At 38.4% G+C, this 23,124-nt stretch overlaps 2 protein-coding genes across 9 annotated transcripts in view; one reads left to right on the forward strand and one right to left on the reverse strand.

Annotated features, from left to right (window-relative positions):
- ACTR2 (actin related protein 2) overlaps nt 1–16,673 on the reverse strand; it is a 32,566-nt gene extending 15,893 nt beyond the window's left edge. Inside the window, exons 1-6 of one of the 3 annotated variants that reach the window (XM_070236317.1) lie at nt 15,798–16,343; nt 13,422–13,609; nt 11,687–11,753; nt 9,576–9,686; nt 3,812–4,027; nt 248–320 (exon numbers count right to left, since the gene is read on the reverse strand). In XM_070236317.1, coding sequence (XP_070092418.1) covers nt 248–320; nt 3,812–4,021 — 283 coding nt within the window. In that variant the 5' untranslated portion in view covers nt 4,022–4,027; nt 9,576–9,686; nt 11,687–11,753; nt 13,422–13,609; nt 15,798–16,343. Of the gene's footprint in view, nt 1–247; nt 321–3,811; nt 4,028–7,455; nt 7,471–9,575; nt 9,687–11,686; nt 11,754–13,421; nt 13,610–15,797; nt 16,344–16,493 lie in introns of those variants that run through there. The other 2 variants (XM_003362986.5, XM_001494389.7) reach the window with 2 other exon arrangements.
- A 34-nt stretch (nt 16,674–16,707) lies between these two features.
- The window catches only part of RAB1A (RAB1A, member RAS oncogene family), a 126,847-nt gene continuing 120,430 nt past the window's right edge, over nt 16,708–23,124 (forward strand). For 2 of the 6 annotated variants that reach the window (XM_070236318.1, XM_070236320.1), the window contains exons 1-2: nt 16,708–17,061; nt 17,347–17,494. The gene's annotated coding sequence lies outside the window, so the exon portion shown is untranslated. The remainder of the gene's footprint in view (nt 17,062–17,346; nt 17,495–23,124) is intronic. The other 4 variants (XM_070236319.1, XM_001493297.6, XM_070236322.1 and 1 more) reach the window with 3 other exon arrangements.

The following is a 23,124-nucleotide window of genomic DNA, read 5'->3' on the forward strand; positions in this document are numbered from 1 at the left end:
ACTTCCTACTTTAAAAAAAATTGAGAAGTCTCTTTTTTACCTTAAATCCTTCATTGTTTAATAAAGGAAATAAAAACATATATTTTATTTGAAACATTTTAGAAGTGGTGAAAATATTTGAATAAATATATAAATACTATGCTTTTCTGGGACTTAAAACTTAAGGAAAAATCAAATTCCTGTGACATAAAATGTACTGAATAAACGTTTGCTGAACTGACTCTTCTGCAAGTTAAGCTTCACCTACCTTGAGCATACAGCGTCAGAACTGCCTGGATGGCTACATACACACCAGAGAACTGGTACGTTTCAAACATGACCTGGAAATGCAAAAGGAAAGAAAAATATACGGGTGTTTACAAGGTATATAATACATATTTATATGCTTTCTTGATGGTTACAGAGTGGATTAGTTGCCCAAAATAGAAGCAAAGGGACCTAAAAGAGTCCTCCATTCTCTTCAGCTCCTCTTGCCTCTATTACAGTCCTGCTGTCACAGACCTCCAATCTGGGGGACCGAGTTTTGCATAACTACTGAGTCCCTACGCATTTCATAAGTGCTATAAAGCAAAGATTTCTGCGCGTTTTAGTTAATGGCTAATTAGAGCGAAAGACAGCTTTCTGCATTTGAACGAGCCTTTCTATTAAGACAAAGTACAGAAATTGCTTCACTGCTGACCCTCCCATGCCTCTCCCTCAACCTGGGCCACGACTGTGGCTCTACCTCCAGAAGTTAAACAAAAAGAAAAAAGTAGTAGTAAAATGGTAGGGCAGGAAGACAAAAATAAACGCAGTTAAATCCTGATTGTTCGCAGATACAGCAACTGCCTAGCCGCTGGGCCCGCCTCCCGACTTGAGCCCAGGAGGTCGCCCCACTCCTGGCTGAACCACACTGGAGGGAGGCGTCCTTTCCTTGTGCCCTGCCTGGTCACAATCATGCTCATTCTTGGCAGTCCAGGGTGGCTGGGAACATCCTGCAGGATTTCTCCTGTCATCTATAGTGAAGACTCCTTGACCAGCAGGGCTGACTACCACTCTGAATACCTAGATACCCAGAAATTTACAACTGACCACAATGAAAATTGCACAGAATTCAAATTTTAAAACTCTGAAACAAATACTCATTAATTAAGCAACTAGATATTCTGACTAGCATTGTATTCCATCATCTTTATTCCCCCTCCACAGGGATGAAAATGGAAGAGTGATGCTATATTTGCATTTGTCAACTTGAAGGTCTGTTAGAATGGTTTTCATTTATAAGACCATTAAAAAGTATTTGTAGTGCTAAAACCACCTTCTGGATGAGATTAAAGAAGGGCATTATCAGTCATAGCCAAACTTGCACTCAGAAGAGTATTAAAATAACATGAGACGTCACTGCGCAGTGAGAACAACTCTTGTCATTTTTGCAGATTGAAAAAAAATACCTGTCCTAGTTTTAATACTCAGTGGACGAGGCATCCAGGTATAATGTCATTTCCCTAGCTTTTTAGCTGAAAGAAAACATGTTTTTCAGTCTCACATGTTTCTCTCCTAAAGGTTTCCATGAGTAGGAACCTTTTGGTTTAACACAAAAAATCTCTCTACACTCTGATTTTGTAATGCGTTGCTAAAAATAAATAGCAATTACAAATGACTACTAATTAACCACAAAGTATTAGTGGTTGTAAATAATTTATAAAGTATAAAATGCAATTAAAATATGAACTAATACAGGGGCCGGCCCGGTGGCACAGTGGTTAAGTTCGCGCACTCCGCTTCAGCAGCCTGGGGTTCACAGGTTCGGATCCCAGGCATGGACCCAGACACCGCTAAGCCACACTGCAGCAGCATCCCATATACAAAATAGAGGAAGACTGGCACAGGTGTTAGCTCAGGGACAATCTTCCTCAAGCAAAAAGAGGAAGATTGGCAACAGATGTTACTTAGGGCCAATCTTTCTCACCAAAAAAAAAAAAAAGAACTAATACAATAAAGCCCATCTTTCACAGTTTTAGGGGTGGCTGGGAGGAAAAGAATGTATTAAAATGAGAACCATAAAGAATGATATGGCTTCTGTAACTAAAACCATGATCTCAAATTTTTAAAACACAATACAAAAATTGAGGTTTTTTTTTTTTTTTTTAAAGATTTTATTTTTTTTCCTTTTTCTCCCCAAAGCCCCCTGGTACATAGTTGCATATTCTTCGTTGTGGGTCCTTCTAGTTGTGTCATGTGGGACGCTGCCTCAGCGTGGTTTGATGAGCAGTGCCATGTCTGAACCCAGGATTCCAACCAATGAAACACTGGGCCGCCTGCAGCGGAGCGCGCGAACTTAACCACTCGGCCACGGGGCCAGCCCCCAAAAATTGAGTTTTAATCCAGACTTTTAAAATATTGTCTAACGATCTCTTCTAACCCTTCCAAAATTTCCACAACATCTAAACACGGTCACAGAGTAAAACAAAATATTTACATTAAGTAGTAACTGGAAAGCTGATACAGACAAAAAGTAATTAAAAGTTTCTATCTCATATATAAGATAATGAAAGACAACCTTGAAAAAGTACTCATCTAAACCATTAAGAATGGAGATTTCTTGCTCTCTGTAACTGCTTACCTCATTAGCCCTTTCAGTCTCCTTTCACTAGCTCCTCCTATCTCCCTGGTCCTTAGCCTTCTCACCACTATTTACTCTCACTTCTTTGGTGAACCATAGTATCTATATTCTGATGACTCCCAATTTTATATCTGCAGCCCCAAACTTTTCTCCTGAACTTGATCTTAGGTGTACATAACTATCTACTTGACATTTCTGTTTGGATGTCTAATGAGGACCTCAAACTTGACTGAACTGCTCATGCAGTCCCCCCAAATCTCGTTCTACTTATCTCGGTCTTTCCTCACCTCAGTAACCCCATCCTCCAGTTGCTCAGGTCAAAACCTTTGGAGTCATCCCTGATGCCCCCTCTATTATCCACATCTAATGCATCAAAAAATTCTTTGGCCCTACCTTCAAAATAGATCCAGAGTTGGCCACTTCTCATTACTTCCACTGCTATTACCCCAATCCTAATCTTTTACTTAGACAATTGAAAAAAATCTCCAAACTGGTCTCTCTTCCACCCTTGCCTCCTTATGGTCTAGCACAGCAGCTACAGAAACCTAAACCTGACTATGTCCCATCCCCATAAGAGCCCTTCATTTCCCTCAGAGTAAGAGTCTAATTCCCTCTAAGAGACGACAAGGCCCGAGATGACCTGGCCCATTACTCTTCCGACCTCATCACCTGTTGCTCTCCCACACTGGCTTCCTTGCTGACTCTCTAATATGCCAGGCTTCTTATGTTAGGACCTTCACACTGGCTACTCCCTTTGCCTGGAATGCTCTTCCCCCATATATCCCAGCTTACTCCCTTACTCTGTCTTTGTTTAAACATGGCCTTCTCACAGAGACCTTCTGCTACACCCTATGTACAAATGCAAGCTCCTCCACGCCCCATTCCCCCTTAACCTGCTTTTTCCTTTTTTCCTTTATCATCTATCATCTTCCAACAAACTATTCAACTAACTCACTTTTTCTCTTTTCTGGCCTGGTTTCCTCTGCTAGAATGTAAGCTCCACGGCAGCAGGATTTTGTTCTGTTTACTGATACATTGTACTTAGAAATAATAACTAGCATATAGTTAGGTGTTCAATAAATAGGATCTGGGGGAAAACAACAATTACTTTTATGCCTTTTATCCTTAACAACAACAGTAAAAGAAAGAATATTTGCTTCAACATCACATCCCAGAACACATGTATACACATTCTATCGGAAAACTTACCTCTACAATCTTCTCTCTGTTTTTGGTTGGGTTCATAGGAGGTTCTGTGAGTAAGATTTTACAATTTCTGGTATCTATGTTAAGTTTTTCTGGTCCAAATGTATAGTCCCACAGGTGTTTCATGTCATCCCAATTTCGTACTATGCCATTTTCCATAGGGTAGTTAACTTCTAACATTGAGCGTAATTCACTTGCCTCATCACCAACCATAAGATCCTAGAAAATCATAATATCAAAGCTTTAGACCAGTCACATTTTTGCATAAAATACCTTCAGAAAATCAAACTCCTATATTTCGGGAAACTTGGGAGTAATTAATCTTAATCTTTCTGGCACTTTCAGATAAAGTTCTTCATTCCACAAGTTAAAAAAGTCTTTTCTTTCAAGAACAATGCCGTTCAAAATTTAATCATGGATAATAAATTTTTATGTACAACATGGTTTAAATCAATAAATTGACCTTACCTTTAATACATATGTTTCCAAAAGAAGAGCATTAGCACAAATAAACCCCACATTTTCATATTTTGGAGGGTTTTGTATGAGATTTCATCTGTTTCTTTTGCTCAAATGTTCAAAAAATAAGGCCTGTGATATGTGAAATAGCACATCAGGGGAAAAAAAAAACGTGTAGAAAAATGCTCAATGCATGCAGCACATCTTTGTCCTAAACATCAAAATGATAAGTGTAAGTTCTATAAAGCATAATGAAAGCAGCAAAAATTGATTCTTTATTACACTATGATAACGCATATATGCACCACATAATTTGTAAATTTTACAAACTTCTACCTACGTATGCCTGAATTAGAATTAAAAATTAAGTTTCTACTTATGCTTCACCAAGGTGAATGAGCATTTGTAGAGATACAAAAAATTAAAACACAGGGAAACAACTCTTTAAAATTATCTCATGAGCAACATTTTCAACCTTGAAGTGTAATACTAGAAAACCACACTATCACACATGAAGCAAAATACTCACAAGTCTTGTCTCCAATGACAGCATACTTAAGATGACCCACATTTGAAAAGTCAAGTTTTATATGTATAATAAGGCTACCGATGTCCAAGAACTTAAACTTATTTTAGAAATCAGCTAGTTAAGATATTAAATAATCTTGATTTCTACTTGAACTGATGAATTAAAAAAAAAACAACTAGGATCAGAAATAGCTACTATTTGCTACAATACCTTAAATTTAAAACATAGGGAAATGAAAAGAAACAGCAAAATTAACATAAGACGTCTTAAAATAGAGGTTTAAATATATGTAAGTTTAAAACGTTTAAAAATAATTTTAAAAAGATCAGAGGTAAAACCAGGGCGAAGACTCTACTAAAAAAACAAAAGCAAAAAAAAAAACAAAAAAACAAAAAAACAGATTTCTGGAAAATCCACTGAAAGCAACAATAAAAAGGGAAAACAAAGTTAAAGCAGATGATAGAAATGTTCACTGAAAGTTTTCTGTTGCAACGAATTTCTTATATAATTTACCATAACTTCATACTCAAATTTCTCAAATATTAACTGTTTAAATCATCTGATAGAAAAATGCAAAACAAAGTCTATGTCGGTGAACTCTAATAACATGCATATGTTGAATTATTTAGGGAGAGGTACAATGATACTTTGAAACACATCAAAAAACAAGATAGATGGATGGATAGATGGATATGTGATACAAATATTAATGTCAGAATCTAGGTGATGGGTATATGGGTTTCACTGTAAAATTCCTTCAACTTTGTTGTATATTCTAAACACTTCTTAATATAATGTTAGGGGGGAAATCTATACTGGTAAGGACATATATTACTTTTGGCCATTAACAAATATAATATAACACACAATTGTTACTTATTTTCCTCTAGAATATATTTTCTTTGTGTTGTACAATGTAACAGATTAGATAATTAGATGGTTTATACAATCAATATGCATTCACAACTATATTTCAACTAATTTAGAATAAGTCTGATCTGATTTCATCAGAATATTTACTTTTTATTCCACGCAAGAATAGGGGCTTACATATGTATGACCCAATGCCAACTAAAAATAAAAGCTCACAAATCTACTTCTAGGACATACACGCTACAAAGGATCAACTGAAAGAAACATCTGGCATTGAGTATCTTACCATCCCTCTGAACAAAGAGGACATTTAAAATGGAAGAAAACGAGCATTAACTTATTAGATTAGTGCAAAATCTCTTGAGTAGCTCAAGTTACCTAAATTTACCCATATCTAAAATTTTAATTAAAAATTCCTAAAACCATATCTTCCCCAGAACATTTCACCTTCCCAAAACCAAAAACGCTGAGAGCTTTCCTAACTAGCCCTCGTACCTCAGAACCAAGTTATAAGCGATGAGATCAGGCCTTAGATTTTTACCAGCCGCCTCATCACCGGACCTCAAGCCTAAGCCATCATCTATTATCTGAAAAAATGAAAAATTACAGTAACTGTCTGAGACGCTGTTTCAAAGGCGTTTATATTTTATGAAAAGCAGGCAGTGTAGACTATATTTGCTAAGAATCATTTTGAACAATGTCACCTCGAATTGGAAAATAGAACAAACACACTTTAAAACCAAAATGAAATCCCTAGAAGGAAATTCCATAAAAAACATTTGTTAAATTAAGCCTACACTGTTCTCTACAAGAACACTTCTCTTAATCTCCTCAGGATTTTAAGACAAAGGCACAATCTTTTATTACGATAAATATAGGAATTTCCACTTTTAAATCTTTCTGTTTATTCAAAACTCCACAAAGTTACTGTTATTAGTTAAGGTATGTATCACTAGAAATGCCTGATATTCATCTTTGTCAAAGCTGCTCACAAATAAATATTAAAAACAGACTTGAAAATACCTATTATAGAAGCACTCAGATTATTGCAGAAAAATATAATAAAAGACTCAGCGGTGTGGGATGTACCCCGTAAGCTTCTAGTTCAAAAGAAAAAGGTACCACACAATAGTCCTTATTCTGGGGGAAAATCTATTATTTATGGGAAAGTCTTACAAGACTTTCAGCTTTTTCTTATTTGTCCTCAGATAATGTTGTAAAAGCTGCTCATGAATAAGGATGTTATAGGAAACAAGTCCTTCTCTTTTCCTCCCCTTTTACTATCTATAGTTCATCACATATTAAAATTTTACTCAGTTCATTAAAAACACATATGATACCATACTGGATGCAAATATACATACAGCTATGATAGGAAATGTTCAGTTTAACATTGGTCAATACAACGGATTTATCCAAAAATAACACCTTCACCCCAATTTCCCGGATCACACACATCCTAAATAAAGCCACTTGGTTTCTAATATTATACACACCACACTCCATTTTAATCACAACATTCATCTACAAGAAACACAAGGAAAACAATTCAAAACTATGTTAGTAATTAGTTCTGGTTTGGTCCATTCTATACAATCAGAAAAGTATAGGACTTAATTAGTTGCTACCAAATTGAAGCAATGAAAAAGGTTAAAAATCAAAGTATTTAAAATTAAAATATGGAATCACCCCCCTCCCCAATACTAAAGGGACACAAAACAACAACTACTGTCCCACCAAGCAAAAGTGGAAAACACACAGAGAGCATGTGTGTAACCTCACTTACCATCTTTTTGTTATTCTACTTCAACAGGTCAAGAAAGGTGAAGAGAGAGAAGGTAGAAGTAAGAGTCAGAAAAGGCCTAAATAAAATCCTCACTGAAATTTTTAAACATACAAGCAATAGAGACAAATTAGGTCGAGGTCAGAGGCAGTACTACTATATTTTACGGAGTTAATAATTAGGGCCAAATTAACACGGACAGTTATTACTCCTGAATGAAAATTAAGTCATTAAACAATTTAAATTTCCAGTTTTTTTAGTCTACCATCACATTTTAGCTAAGAAGACACAAAAAAGTATAAGTCAATCCACTAGGCATAGGAATTCCAAAAAGTTAAATTTCTTTAATTCATTACTGAATTTAAGAACCTTAATTAAGGAAAATAAATGATAACAGAAAAGGTCTAGCTGAATAGGTAGAGGGTAAGTTTCGGGTTGTTTTTCTAAGCTTTCGTAGTCAAGTTAAATTTGACACAGGTCTCTTTTACTGTTTTCTACTAGAAAAGCAACTTAACTTGAAAGACTTAAAAGACTGAGCAGATTGAACAGAACTGAGCCAACAGAACACAGAATGACAAACCATACAGGCAAATGCTATTGGGCAATCCTTAAGCAAATCATCTTATTAGAATATCGACTAGTTTCATTTCTATCACTTGGCCTTAAAAAGCAAGAAAGTGGAAGTGAAAAGATATGTAATTATTTGTGCCTATGCTGGTGAACAAAAATGGCTGTATGTGATGTATCTTAATACCTCAAAAATGTTATCGATAAAGTATATAAAAACGCCATTCTTCTTTAAAAGTGCGATACTGAATAAAAAGTTTGACTTTCAACTTAAAATTTTAAAAGTTTATCCTTATCACTACTATTAGCTAAATTTTAAGTCAAAGTTCATTTAAGATTGAATTCAATCAGAATGAAAGGAGTTCACAAAAAGAGAGTAAAGAATCTCACAAATTTCCACAAAGAAAAGACCCTAAAAAGAAACACTCTCATATTGAGTGTCCCATTTGACTGTTTATAACATAACGGAGGCCAGAATAATTCGCTATTTTAAGTCTTTAAAAAATTATCACAGACCCTAAGTTTTAGTTCATATTTTCATTCACTGTGTAACTCAATGTTCTAGTCCCAGGAGCAGAGAGCTACCAAGTAGCAAATCTCTACCACCTATTACCACCTTCCTAAAATATCTCAAACAAATGTCCCAAAGGGGTACACTCCAACTCATTTATTCCAAATGACTCATAATCTAACAGTTCACTGAAATCCTGCCAAAGACTGTCCAGATAAGACCAACAATGCTAGCTTGTTCACAAATAATTCAGTTAAAGAGCCCCTACATTCTACTGCATTTTGTAAAACCTGATCCCCAGGCCACCTGAAGAATGTAAGTCAACTGGTGACCACAGTCCTTTTGATTCTATTTCTTTTTTCTTCTAAAATATCATAATGCCCACTTGATTTCCAATCCCTTTAATATGGGAGAAAAACCTATCTTTCTTCATGCTGAGTCTCTCATGTTAAGCACAGTGAGTAGGCACTGACAACCTTCCCTCTGCTCTCCTTGCGGCAAGATATTAAATAATGCAAGGCCAAATAACGACTTGCAGCTTTTGTCCTGCACAGTATGGAAATCAGTTATTACATTAGTGAAAGGAAGAAACAATAAGATTTACATCCTGTGTTTTCCTGGCTAGCTATATAAAAAAGTAGGGGGATCAGGCCACGAGAACATGGAAAGCAGAAGTCTAAGGTCCCAAAGAGACACTAACATTTAATGACAAATATATGGAATTGAAAAACATAAAAATACCAGGCTGATTTCTTTTAAAAACTATATTATGTAATAGGACTTTAAGTCACTAATACAGTATTCACATCAATATAAAAATCTTAAGTATTTTACTCCATTCAGAGAGTAATAGCATGAAGCGATACTTAAAGTCAGATGAAGTTAACTTCAGTTTTTGTGCCTTTCTTCAGGTGTTGATACAAATTAAAAATATAAGCAATTCTGCCCTCCCCCTTTGCTTTGCATGGCATCATTTTTAAAACTACTTCATTTAGAGAAGACCTCACAGATTTTGATCCTCATTTATCAATAAATAAAATATTACCTTGATTTCAATGTTTCCCACTTTGGTGGTTGATCTGATAATAGGTCTTCCAACCAAAGCTGGGAAGATGTGTTCTGGAAAGTTAGAGCCTGCATATCCACACTTCACAAACTGGAAGAGAATAGTAAAAGTGGGTTAGTGTCAAGGTATTTACTATATCCATTTAAAAACAGTACCTGAAAAATACCACTTTGCCCTTATAAATATTTTAAACTTTTGGTGCTCTCAAATTACCCAAAGCAGTCACCCAATCTATCATATCTCCTTCTATTTCCTTTATGGAATTGACTACTACTGGAGTTCATGTTTATTTACGGGTTAACTGCTTATTTAGTGCCTAAGTCCCCCCACCCAGAGAAAGCCTCCAGAGGGCAGGGAGCTAAAGCTGAGCAGCTCATGCTGGAGCCAATGCCTCCAAGAGGTCTTGGCACACAGCAGTCACACAAGAAGTATTTAGGAATGGACAAATTCACTCAACAAATGCTAAGTATTTTTAAAAGAGAAATGTGAGAAAATGAACAAAACTAAAGCTTCAATTCTAAAGCAGGCTTTCACTCATCCCTGGCAATTCACTTAAGCAATCTCATTTCCAAAATGGGAAAAAACAAATGGTTTGTGGACTAACATTATGTTAAAATAAACATTTATTAGGCTTTTTTGGCTATTTACATTTTTATATTTAGATAAATGTATTTAGTAAAACCAGGTAACATAATTTCCTATTCAGATAGGGCACCTCTCCAACAAGGGCATGTCACTAATTCCAACAACACTTGCATTTTATGCATAAGAAACTAATGTACTAGGAGATTGAACAACCACAGTAAAACTGAAAATAGAACCAAGGGTTTTTTAATTCTTATACCAATAATACAGACTGTTTAGTCTTATTTTGAAGAGCAGACATTCCAAGGAAAAGGCAATTAAAAACGTCAGGGTGGGAGGAGGAAGCTATGTAAGAAAGGAAATGTAATCATGGTCTCTGCCCTCCCCCTTAACAAGTCTTTATTCAATGCGAGCCACACTGTGCAAGGATTTTTGTGTCTACTGATGAGTCTCAAGTGCCTAGACAGTGTCTGACACGAAGTAAGTGCATATTAAATAACTGATCAATAAATATCAAAAGTTTTGCTGTTGACTTGAGAGCATGATACTACGACTATTTTGATATAAAGAATGTTTAATATTGAGAAAAAGTCTATTGTTCCATGGCTCCAGGCACCCTACATTCTCTTAGAAGAATTAAGGAGAACAACAGTATCTTGACTGTGATGCATGACAGTAATAACACAAAGATGGACAGACTCTATTAAACTAACCCTTGACAGATGCTACTACGTACAAGGAACTGTTTTGTTTGATGATGGTAAAACTTAGCACCAATCTTAAACTCACTGACTTTTAACTAACCCTCCAAAATATAAAATTTTTATATTTCAAAGATATCTACAACAACTTTGTTGGAAATGACATTGATGAACCACATTTAATTATAAATAGCCTAGAACATTCTGCTATCCAGAATTTCGTCTTATAAATAGAGCTTTTAAAATGTTAGTCATGACTTAAGCAGATTAAAGCTACTTTTACAAAAAAATCTGTCTGAAATTAGGCAGTTTCATATTCCCAGTACCAAATGAACTCCTATCCTCTCAGTTCGTGTTTATATTTTAGAACTTACATAAAACATACTATTCAGGTATGTTTTCTTCCAAACCCACAAAACCCAGTCTTGGTCAGTTTATCATTGGGCCACCAAGGCTAGGCCATTTTTCAGGTATAGCTACCCATTTCTAAAACTATAATACAATTTTTATTGGATTACCTTTCAAGGCAGACGTCAGTGTGACACAATGGCATATGCAGTAGATAACCTGCTTGTTCATACCTACCTCTCCATCTCAATGGTGGTTTATAAGAACTACAATATACTTCCCACCCTAAGAGTGTGAAAATAAACAGAATTTCAGAAGCACTAGTCCTTTTTTTCACAATGTCTTCTGAATTTATCAACGTGAGCCCAGAGTTGGAGAAACAATTACCACAGAGGAAAAGAAAAACACCTAGTATTTTCTAATAGATTCAAACTAAAAAAAACCAAAACTACTCACACGCTTCTCTTCTAAATCATAAACTCTCTTTTGTCCTTAAGTCAAAATCCAGCTCACTTGATAGGAACTGAAATGATACGGAAGAGTAGAGAATCTAATTTTTATCCCAACCATACCCATATTTCTACATAGATAGAATTTGTCATGATCACCAGCCTAATATCAGCATTAGTCATACTTCACACATATATTCCAAATACAGAAAGTAAATACTATGTGGATATTAAATTCTTATGTTTATCTCAAAGTAGTGAACACATATGGACACTGGGGGGGGGGGGGGTCAAAAGTGTCCATTCACCAGGCTGAAAATGCTCATTTATGTGAGTATAAATGTTCTTAAAGAAAATTATAGAAAGAATCACTGAAAAAGTCTACAATACTGTTGTTTGAAAAAAGAAAAGATAAGGATCTACAAGTTTGGAAGGGCCATTTTCAGTAGATTAAACAGAAACTAATGACTTAGTGAGAAATCATAACAGAAGTTGAAGGTGGGAGGCCGAGCCTGGGATGGACACGCCTCCCTCTCATTCTGAGCCACACACACTAGGAAACATGCAACAAGGCAAATCCGGAAATAATCACATCACTCAATGTTTTCTGATTATAACTGTTCAGATGGGTGGTTCGAATCTTAAAATTGTTAGTCTATTTGAAGGGATAAAACACTTGCCAAGTGCCTGAAGTAGGAAGACAAAAATTGAGATGCCCTCCGAGACTACAAGACAGTTTTAAACCTACTATTCCTGTGCTTTACAAAAAAAGGAAATTTGGCTTTTAATTCAAATTAAAGATATCAATCACTTACTAATGAAATTATTTATTCTGCTCATGTAGCAGCTTACTGGAAGCAGATGCTGCCACAGTAATCCACTGCTGGCATGCCTACAGGGTATTAGATATATGGTCAAAGTGGCAGGAAACCCAGTATTTCACATTCTTTCAACTGTGAAAGCATTAACAGCTATAATAACAAGGACATAATTAAAATAATCTATTTCTCAGTAATATAAAACTAAAAGATAACCTGGCATTTCCTTTCTTGCAAAAAAAAAGTATTTTTAAAAATCTAAACCATGATGTGATGAAATACTTTAAAAAAAAATTCTTTTCTAAACTACTCATGTGGTATCATTTTAATCCTTGAAATCCTCCCCCACTGCCATCCTTTGAAGAGTGGTGACTTAGTTCTCTCCCTGTATGCAACGAGGCTGCGTTTAAGAAATAGATTTGACCATATATAGTTTCCTCTTTACAGCACTGTGGTGTAAACTGGCTCTCACTTCCTACTGAGTCATCGAATGGTGAGAACATGAACAGCCTAACGTGCTCTCAGGGAAAAATGAAGAAAACGTCCATCTACATTTGCTCTAAAAGGACCTTTCTCCCCTCAGAAAATAAAAGATTTATAAAGCCTCATTTAGGCTTATTTAATTTGTATGTTTCATTTACTAATTTTATCTGATGGTATCGATATATTAATTTAATCGCATGGTGATTATTCTGATCTTACACCACCAAAATAATTATTCTATTTATTCCAAAGCATCTTACAGGGTAAAACCAAACTTGTTTTTGGTTTATTTCTATTTCAAACACTCCTAAATTCAACATATAAATTAGCATAAGCCTAACAAAGCAGGCCATAATCCACTACAGGTGTGAATTATAAATGAAAATATAATTATCCTAGCACTATAAGCTACTTTGCATCACTAGACCCTAAAAACTGTACCAGTCACACAGGAGGCACGTGTCTTCATTGTTGCTGAACTCACTCCCTGCTGATGAAATCACCCAAGTTTGGTCTAAGAGTATACAACACCAGGGTCCTGGGTCCAACTCTTGAAAGGCACCTCAACTTCTGCGATCTCCAGATTTTCACCTACTTGGCTCTACTTTAGGCAGTAGGTTCGAACGGTTCTGAGGATGAAGCACATAGCAACTTCTCAAACCGCAAGCAAATTTTAAAACATTGAAGAGGCAAATTGCTTTAGGGTAACAACTACTCCCACAAGTTCTTAGAAATTAAATTTGAACACCTTCTTTAATATTTAATTGTAGAGGAAACGCTCGCTATACCTTTGAGTACCTAAATAAAATCAAGATGACCACGAAGCGTAAGCAGTAAGAAATAGGATATAGACTCTAAGCAGTTCCTAATCCTCTAAATTTTCAGAAATATCACAGCCTCCCTGATTACGTATTGTAGCAGAGCTCTTTCTTCATTTGAAGTCAATCGTGTTTATAGAAAATCTGGGTAAAATAAATTGAAAAATAACTAGAAATATAACACCAAATAAATAAATTTTTGTTTGAATTACCTAAACTTTTTCTGTTTATTTCATAGTAACTGATGTTTTGTCTTAAGGAACAAGATTCTTAAATTATGGATTAGACATAAGACTAATCAATAATAAACTATCAGCTCTCTAACATAGCTAAACTAATGAAATAGTACCATAAAAATGAGCTCGTGGTTGGGGCCAGTCCAGTGGCATAGTGGGAACTCTAGTTCCGCTTCAGTGGCCCAGGTTTGCAGGTTCGGATCCCAGGCACGGACCTAGCACCACTGGTCAAGCAATGCTATGGCGGCATCCCACATAAAATAGAGGAAGATCAGTCTGGATGTTAGCTCAGTGACCATCTTCCTCAAGCAAAAAGAGGAAGATTGGCAACAGATGTTAGCTCAGGGTCAATCTTCCTCACCAAAAAAAAAGGGAGCTCATAGTTAACATTCCTATTCTAACTGATTATCAAAAAGCTCACATATTTTACAAGTACAGGGTTCACGACCCTTTAAAAAGGAAGAATCCTATAAAACCTAACCGGTTCAGATTTCTAAAGGGAATATCTAACAAACAACAAATACTCGCAAAACAGAAGATTTTAAATTGATTTTTTTTTTTAAAGATTTTTATTTTTTTCCTTTTTCTCCCCAAAGCCCCCCGGCACATAGTTGTACATTCTCCGCTGTGGGTCCATCCAGTTGTGGCATGTGGGACGCTGCCCCAGCGCGGCCCAATGAGCAGTGCCATGTCCGCGCCCAGGACCCGAACCAACGAAACACTGGGCCGCCTGCAGCGGAGCGCGCGAACCCAACCACTCGGCCACGGGGCCAGCCCCTAAATTGAATTTTTAAAGCTTTAAATTTATTTAGAGGTCAATTTGAGACTAATATTTTTTTAAAAGCACCTTTAACTGAGTTTTAACTGCAAAAGTAATACATGTTTATAGTTTCTTTAGTTTAAAGACAGTTTAACAATACATGTTTTGTTAAAAAACAAAACAAAAAACAGTTTTCCAATAATTCAGAAGAGTCACCAAGTCCTTCCTATCTTCCCTCACTTCCTATCCCTGGTCTCACAGGTAACCACAATGAACATTTCTTACCTGTTCCTCCAAAACTTTCACATACAGATACAAGTGCGTGGGACATATAAATATCTTTAATAAAGAACACACACATAAATGGGATCATTCTAAAACTTTTTTTTAACTTAATAAATCTTAAGACATGTTTCAATAGCAGTGGATCTGCCTCTTTTTTCCCCCCCAAAGTATTCTATTTTGTAGGGATGTCCCATTATGCGATAACACTCTTTTCTTCTTACTCTCATCCATTTTTAACTCAGATCAGATAAAGCTAGTATAATTATTGATTGTAAAAGTCTGTAACAAATTCAATCAAGGGAAGTACTATGGTAGTGAATATTAGCTCTTTTTTTCCCCTCAACAATCCAGTTTCCAAAGTGTTTTAAAGTTCAAGTAAAATATATTTTAACTCCTATGTCACATTCACGGAAGGAAGAGGAAAATAGTCACAAAATATGCAACTCCAGAATGGTTGGACATCACTGTAACATAGGGGAAATGCTCATTACAGGACTCATCCAAAATAAGTAACATTTCTGTCTTCTAACTTGCTGACTTTGCTGCCCAAAATAGATTTTTTTAAAAAGGAGTGGGCGTTTGAAATAACTTTCAAATCATTTCCAAAAGAGTGTTTTACTCAGATTTTTACAATTATTTGCATTTTAGAACCTTAAAAACTAACATTATCTGTACCTAAGGGAGAAAAAGGAAGGGCGAGGGAACCAAAACTGATTACCTTCCCCCAAAGTCAGCGGAATTAACCCTTGGGCCTTGAGGGGTCCTGGATCTCCCAAGATCATTCAACGGAACATGTTGGTCTCTGCAGGGCTGCACCTGGGCCAAATTCCCAGCGTGCAGAAGAAAAATTAAATGATGTGCTGCCGATCTGGCCTCCCCTTCCCTCAAAAAAGGGAAAACCTCAAACACTGAGAAAAGGCCGAGGCTCGTTGCATGACAGCACTTCCCTTTTTTTTCTCTAAACCCGTTTCCTGCCTCCCGTTCGCTATCTTCAGCGATACAGGAAGAGGAAGGCCTCTAGGTCTTTCTCCTTTCTACACCCCGGAGACCCCGGGGAACGGAGCCCTTCTCCGAAGACACACACCCAGCCTGTTACCCCTGCAGCCCTTTAGCCTAATTGGCCCCCTGGAGCGCGGAGCCGGCCCTGCCGGGCGCAGGTGAGATGCCCATCCGCCGCCGGCCTCGCCCGCCGCCCTGACCCGGAAGGCAGCGGAGGGGCAGGCTCCGAGAGACCGGGGCCGGCCCTGGCCCGCTGGCTGCCCACGCCCAGGGAGGCGGGAAGCGCTGCCCCGCGCCCCTTCGTCCCGCCGGTCCGAGGCCAAGGGGTGCAGCCTCGGGCGCCGAGGGCCCGCGCGGCCCCCGCACATCCCTGCCCGGGCCCGCGGCCGCCGCGGCCTCCCCGCTGGGCGCTTACCCCAGTGCCGTTGTCGCACACCACCACCTTCCTGCCCTGGCTGTCCATCGTCCGCCGGGAAGAGAGCCGCCGCTGCCGCCCAACAACCTACAGCCACCGCCGCCCGGCCCTTTCCTCTTCCTCCTCCTCCCTCCTCGCGGCCCCTCCTTCGTCCCAACTTTCTTCCCGCAACCGGAAGTCGCCGCCTGGCCCCGCCCGCCATTTAACTGAAAGCCTGTGCGGAAGAAGTGGGGACGGGCGGGAGGAGGCCGAGACTGGCAGCGGTGAGCTCCAATAAGAAACGGAGGAGCGCCGGGACCCCGCCCACATCCCCGGTTCCGGTTGCCGCCCCGCGGTCGCCCGAGCCGCCACCCGGGTTTACCTTTTCGGCTCCTAGTTTCCCGGTTGTCGCTGGGCGTTGATGGCAGCCGACCTGGACGGTTCTCCTCCTCCCCGAGGCGTCTCTGGAGTTGAGGGCGCCGCTCACTCGGCTGCAGAAGGCGCAGGCAGGTGAAGGACGCTGGGTCTGTCGCGAGATGGCAGTGGAATGTGGCGGAGAAACCAGCCGGGAGGGGAAGCAAACCTGGAGGTATTTGAATGGAGGTCCCACCATTCAACATGGCTTGGTGTGCCTTTGCTTCTAGGCCTTTTCAGTGGACAGAGCTGGAATGGATACACCCCCACACACATATTTGAAATCATGTTTATGCCGATACCTCCAATTCCAGCCCAACCGTTCTTTGCCCAAATTGCCCTTAGTCCAGTGAATGAGAGTGGGTGCCTACATTTCCAGCCTCATGGCTCACCACTTCCCTCTTCCAGCAGCACCATGTTGCTTCATACTTCTTAAGTATATGTACCTCTTTGAACCCAGAGCCTGAGCTTTGAAATCAGACAACCCCAGTTTCAAATCTGGCCCTGCTACTCAAGAGTCTCGTGATTCGGGCATACCCTTGTCTGTGCATGGGGATAATAACCTCTACTTCCGTGGGTGATTGTGAGGATAAAGTTCTGTGCCTAAGGTAAGCATCCATTCAGTGGTAGCTATTTATTATTCCATACTTTTAAATGTGCGGTTCCATCTATAACGCCCCTGCTTTATCCTTTTTAATCCATTGGGAGACTTCTACTCATCCTCTAAGACCCAGTTGTCAGAGCTATGAAGACTTTGCTGATAACCCTCAAGATGCTCTTTACTCTTTCTTTGCTATTACTTTACCATGTACTTATTATACTCAACAAATATTTATCGGATGAGTTACATTAAAATTCATCTAGAAAAAAATGCCATCATTTTTGAGAAGTGAGAACTAGAATTGTGCCTTCCACATGGCTGTACATGTACAATGACTAGAATAAAACTTGGATCATGAACCCCCCATTTCAGTGTTATAATACTAGGCTGCTTCTCAGTTTTCACTTTGTTTTTGTATTAAACCAGTGGTTTTCAAATCTTTATAAAGGCATAGAATGCCATATTCAAATTTAATCTTATTTGGAGCCCCAACAGATAAAATAGATGAAAGTAAAGCTGCCATCACGGTAGTTGGAAGTTTGAGAAGTTAGGATGGGAAGGAGGCTCGGGACTGCTTCACTAGTGGTTGGGGTACTTCAGAAGCCTGCTGGACAGTGCATTAGTTCGTAAATTCCATATCTTACTTTTGTGGCCCCAGTGCCTAGCTCTGTGCAGTTTTCCCGGAAGGACATTTAACTGGTCACAGCAATTGAACTCAAGCATTTCCATGTCCTTTTACTTTTCCTCTTTGTGAAATTAAATGGATTACTAATTTTTACTTTTTTAAGAAATAGCGTTTGTTATTTTCTTTTCTTATTTTTATTTTTTTAATTTTTTTTAAAGACTGGCATCTGAGCTAACAACTGTTGCCAATCTTTTTTTTTCTTCTGCTTTTTCTCCCCAACCCCCCCCCCAGTACATAGTTGTGTATTTTTATTTGTGGGTCCTTCTAGCTGTGGCATGTGAGATGCCGCCTCAACATGGCCTGGTGAGCGGTGCCATGTCCACGCCCAGGATCCGAACTGGTGAAACCCTGGGCCACCGAAGCAGGAGTGTGCGAACTTAACCACTAGGCCACAGGGCCAGCCCACATTTGTTATTTTCTTCTGATTATAAAAACCATACATGCAGATGACAGAAAATATCAATGAACATCTATTCACTGTACTAATGAAAATGCAGCAAATCCCTTGGATTATGCAAATTCACGTATAATACCATTGATGACTGGTTCCTGCCTTTACACCACGTGAATCCTGGTCATTTCACTTTCCTCAAAATATTTAGACCCCCCCCCCATTTTAGACAATTGAATTTTTCTCGGGGGGGGTTTTCATTTCCAGCCTTTGGTTGAGATTTTTTGTCTATTACTCCACAAAAAGTCTTGCCAGGTAGATATTCCCCATTTTATGCATAAGAAATGGGGGCTTTAAAAAAAAAATTAAGTCTAGCAAGGTCGTGGGGTATAAGATCTACATAGAGAAATCAATATATTTATATATGCCATCAGTGAACAATCTCAAAATGAAATTAGGAAAACAATTCCCTTCACAAGAACATCAGAAAAATCTGAATAAATTTAGTGAAAGTAATATAAGACCTATACACTAAAAACTATAAAACATTGCTGAGAGAAATCAAAGAAGATGTAGGTAAATAAGCATACCATGTTCATGGATTTAACACTTATTGTTAAGATGATATAGTTCCTTCCAAATTTACCTATACATTCAGTGTAATCTCTATCAAAATTCCAGCAGCCTTTCTTTTTAGAAAGTGACAAGTTTGATCCTAAAATTCATATGGAAATGCAAAGGAACCAGAATAGCCAAAACAATTTTGAAAAAGAAAAGCAAAGGTGGTGGGCTTCTACTACCTGGTTTCAGAACTTACTGTAAAGCTACAGTAATGAAGACAGTGTGGTATTGGTATAAAGATAGACATGTAGATCAATGGAATGGAAAAGATAACCTAAAAATACACCCTTACATTTATGGTCAATTGATTTTCAACAAATAGGCTAAAACAATTCAATGGGAAAAGGGTAATCTTTTTAACAAACAGTGCTGGGACAATTAGATATCCATGTATGTGGGGAAAAAGAAGAACTTTGACCCTTACTTCACACCATACACAAAGATTAATTCAAATGGATCATAGGCCTAAATGTAAAAGAGCTAAAACTATAAATTCTGGAAGAAAACAGAAAAATCTTTTTTTTTTTTTTTCCCAAGGAAGATTAGCCCTGAGCTAACTACTGCCAGTCCTCCTCTTTTTGCTGAGGAAGCCTGTCCCTGAGCTAACATCGTGCCCATCTTCCTCTACTTTATATGTGGGACACCTACCACAGCATGGCGTGCCAAGCAGTGCCATGTCCACACCCGGGATCTGAACCGGCAAACCCTGGGCCGCCAAGAAGCGGAATGTGTGAACTTAACCGCAGCGCCACCAGGCCGGCCCCAGAAAAATCTTTTGATGTTAAGCAAAGCATGCTTAGTTATGACACAAATCATTTAATCATGATCCATTAAAAAAATTGATAAATTGGACTTAGTAGAAATTTAAAACTTAATTTATGTATTAAGAAAACAAAAAGATAAGCCACAGACTTGAAGAAAATATTTGCAAATCGTGTATCCAACAAAGGACTTGTACCCAGAATAAATTAAGAACACATAATAATAATGAGACAAATTACCTAATTTAAAAGTAGGCAAAATATCTGAATAGACATTTTACCAAAGAAGATTTATGAATGGCTAATAAGCACATGAAAAGATGCTCAACATCACTAATCACTAGGGAAATGCAAATTAAAACCATAATGAGACACTTCATACTCATTAGAATGGCTATAATCAAAAAAGACAGGAAATAACACATTTTGGTGAAGATGTGGAGAAACTGGAACTCATACATTGCTGGTGGGAATGTACAATGAGGCAGCCACTTTGGGAAATAGTTTGGCAGTTTTTCAAAAAGTAAAACATAAAGCTACCATACCCACCAATACCACTCCTAGGTACATACCCAAGAGAAATGTATTTTGCCAAATACTGTTCCATTGTATGGATATACCACATAGTTTACTCCTTCACAAATTGACGGACATTTGGATTGTTTTCACTTTTTGCCTATTATGAGTAATGCTGCTATGAACTTTCATATACAAGCCTGTGGATATATGTTTTCATTTCTCTTGGGTATGTACCTAGGAGTGGTTTGAGTCTTCTCTTCAGAGGCCTCATTTTCTAGTTTCCAACACTTGGGAAACTGAATGAGTGATCAGAAAATGGACACATGAGTGTAGGCTGTGAGCAGAGAGAACTGAGGAACTATCCCATGCAGAGAGAGCCTAGAGATTGCTCCCTGCTTCCCTTGTACCAGTAGGGCTCAGACCCGACCCGCGTCATTATTCACTCAACAAATATGTTTGGAACCCACCATATGCCATGTCCCATCCTGGGGCCTCCATGAAGCTTACATTCTACTGGGAGAGATGAACGCTAAGCAAGTGAACTTAAAAACATGATAAATTTAGCTAACAAGAAGTGTTATAAGGAAATTAATGGATAATGACTTGGGATGGGGGATACCCCTCTGAGGAGACAGCATGTAACCAGAGCATTCGTGTCCATTAGGATTAGACATTGCTGTGACAGAACCTAGAATAAAAATGGCTTTAAAAATTCGTGTTTATTTCTCTGCTACATGAATGAGCGTTCTAGAGCTGAATAACGCTCCACAGCAACAGGGATCTAGCCTCCTGTGTCTTGTTGCTCCCCCATGGAAGGAGGAATTTTTTAAAAATACTGTTTGCTTCCCCTAATGAGCTCATTCACGGTATCTGATGGTTTGTGCTACGGCTATCATTTCCACATGCCAGGAAGGAGGGAGTGGGGTAGGGGTATGGAGATGTGAAGAAGGGGAAGCGTCTTCCTTTTAAGGACTCTTCTTGAGAGTTGCATATACTATTTCCAGTTCCGCCTCACTGGCCAGAACTTGCCTAGCCATATCTAGCTATCAGAGAAGCTGGAAAATGCAGTCTGGATGGCCACATTCCAAGCCAAAAATTGGAAGTTCTATTTCCAGGGAAGAAAAGAGAAGAGATATTGGGGAATACCTAGCAATCTTTGCCTTAAATTATGAGAGGGTCCCACCTATGTGAATAACCTGGGAGAAGATCTTTACAGGTGAAGGGAACTGAAGGTACAAAGACCGTATGGCAGAAAGAAAGAGAGGAAGGAAGGAGGGAGGAAAGGAAGGAAAGAAGGAAAATGAGCTTGGTGTGTTGACTGAAGGAACAGAAGGCCGATGTGACTGGAGCATAGTGAATAAAGGGACGAATCATACATGTAGGGCTTCCAGGACCACAGTAAAAAGATTAGATTTTATTCCAGTCACAGTGGCACACCTTTGGAAGGTTTTGAGCAGTTGTAGAGGGTTTTGTTTTAAAACTAGACTTGGAGACATGGTAAGGACATCAGTTAAGCATGACAGTTTTTCTCCACTCTCTCCCTAATTCCAATAAAATGACACAAAATCTTTTGTTTGTTTGTCTATTAACCATAAAACCAACAAGCTAAAGAGATGTGGAAAAGAGATAAAAGAATGATATCAACAAATATTTGTACACTAGAGAGCAGGTGGAGGAATGAGTTACTAAGCAAAGCTTAGAAAGCTAAAAACTTAATGCCTGAGGTTGACATGGGAAAAATGAAATAAACCTATTCATGAGGCAGAAACCTGAAAAGGAATTGATTGAAAATATGTTAGAAATCAGTTGCACTCCTAAATACCCTCCTTCAGCCCTTGTAGCCAGATGAAACTCTGGCCTGCCGGCCCCCTTCTGTCATGGAATGGAGTGGCTTTACTTTAGCATGAGTTAAAGGCAAAGAGTCTCTGTTCTCAGGGACTGGCACAGCTGAGGAAAACAGGGAGATTAATGGGAAGTCTATATCCAAAAGGGTGAGACACCCAGCCTCTTTCCTACGGGGTAGCCAATAAGCTGGTAACGACTTTTCCACCTCCATCTACTCACTGCTCCCCCTTCCCCCACTCTCTTTCCTCTCTTGGGGAAAACAAACAAAACCTATCTAGAGACAAGACTTACAGATACTGACAGCTGGGGTTCCCCTAACAAAAATAGTCAAATCTTTGCTAGAGCACACTGCAATAACAACCACTAGTCAACAACACTCAACACACACAGCTTCCAATCAGGTTTTTAGTGTTCACTCTTAAATATCATTGGACAGCCTAGGATCATCAGATACTCGAGGAAAATCTCTAACGCGTGAGACAAAGATCAAAACAGTGACAATGATAGAAACAGAAGAAAACTTTTTAAAAAGAGTCATTAATATCTTCATATCCTCAGAGGGATAAGAAAATTTTAAATATGATAGAAGAAAAAATTCAATAGAAAGGTATCAAGTTTTGTTTCCATTGAAATAAAGAGTGAGTAAAGGTTAATTAAAGGAGTTTCTTTGATAATCAAAGTGAGGAAATCAAATCCCAGGAAACAGCGCAACAGAGTATTCTGAGAAACTGCTTCGACATCTACGGATCTGAGTGTAGTTTATATACTTTTTAACAACGCAGTGTATGTGCAGGAAAGAGCTTACACGTCTAATA

The sequence above is a fragment of the Equus caballus genome, chromosome 15 (assembly GCF_041296265.1).
Source record: "Equus caballus isolate H_3958 breed thoroughbred chromosome 15, TB-T2T, whole genome shotgun sequence".
Taxonomy (NCBI): domain Eukaryota; kingdom Metazoa; phylum Chordata; class Mammalia; order Perissodactyla; family Equidae; genus Equus; species Equus caballus.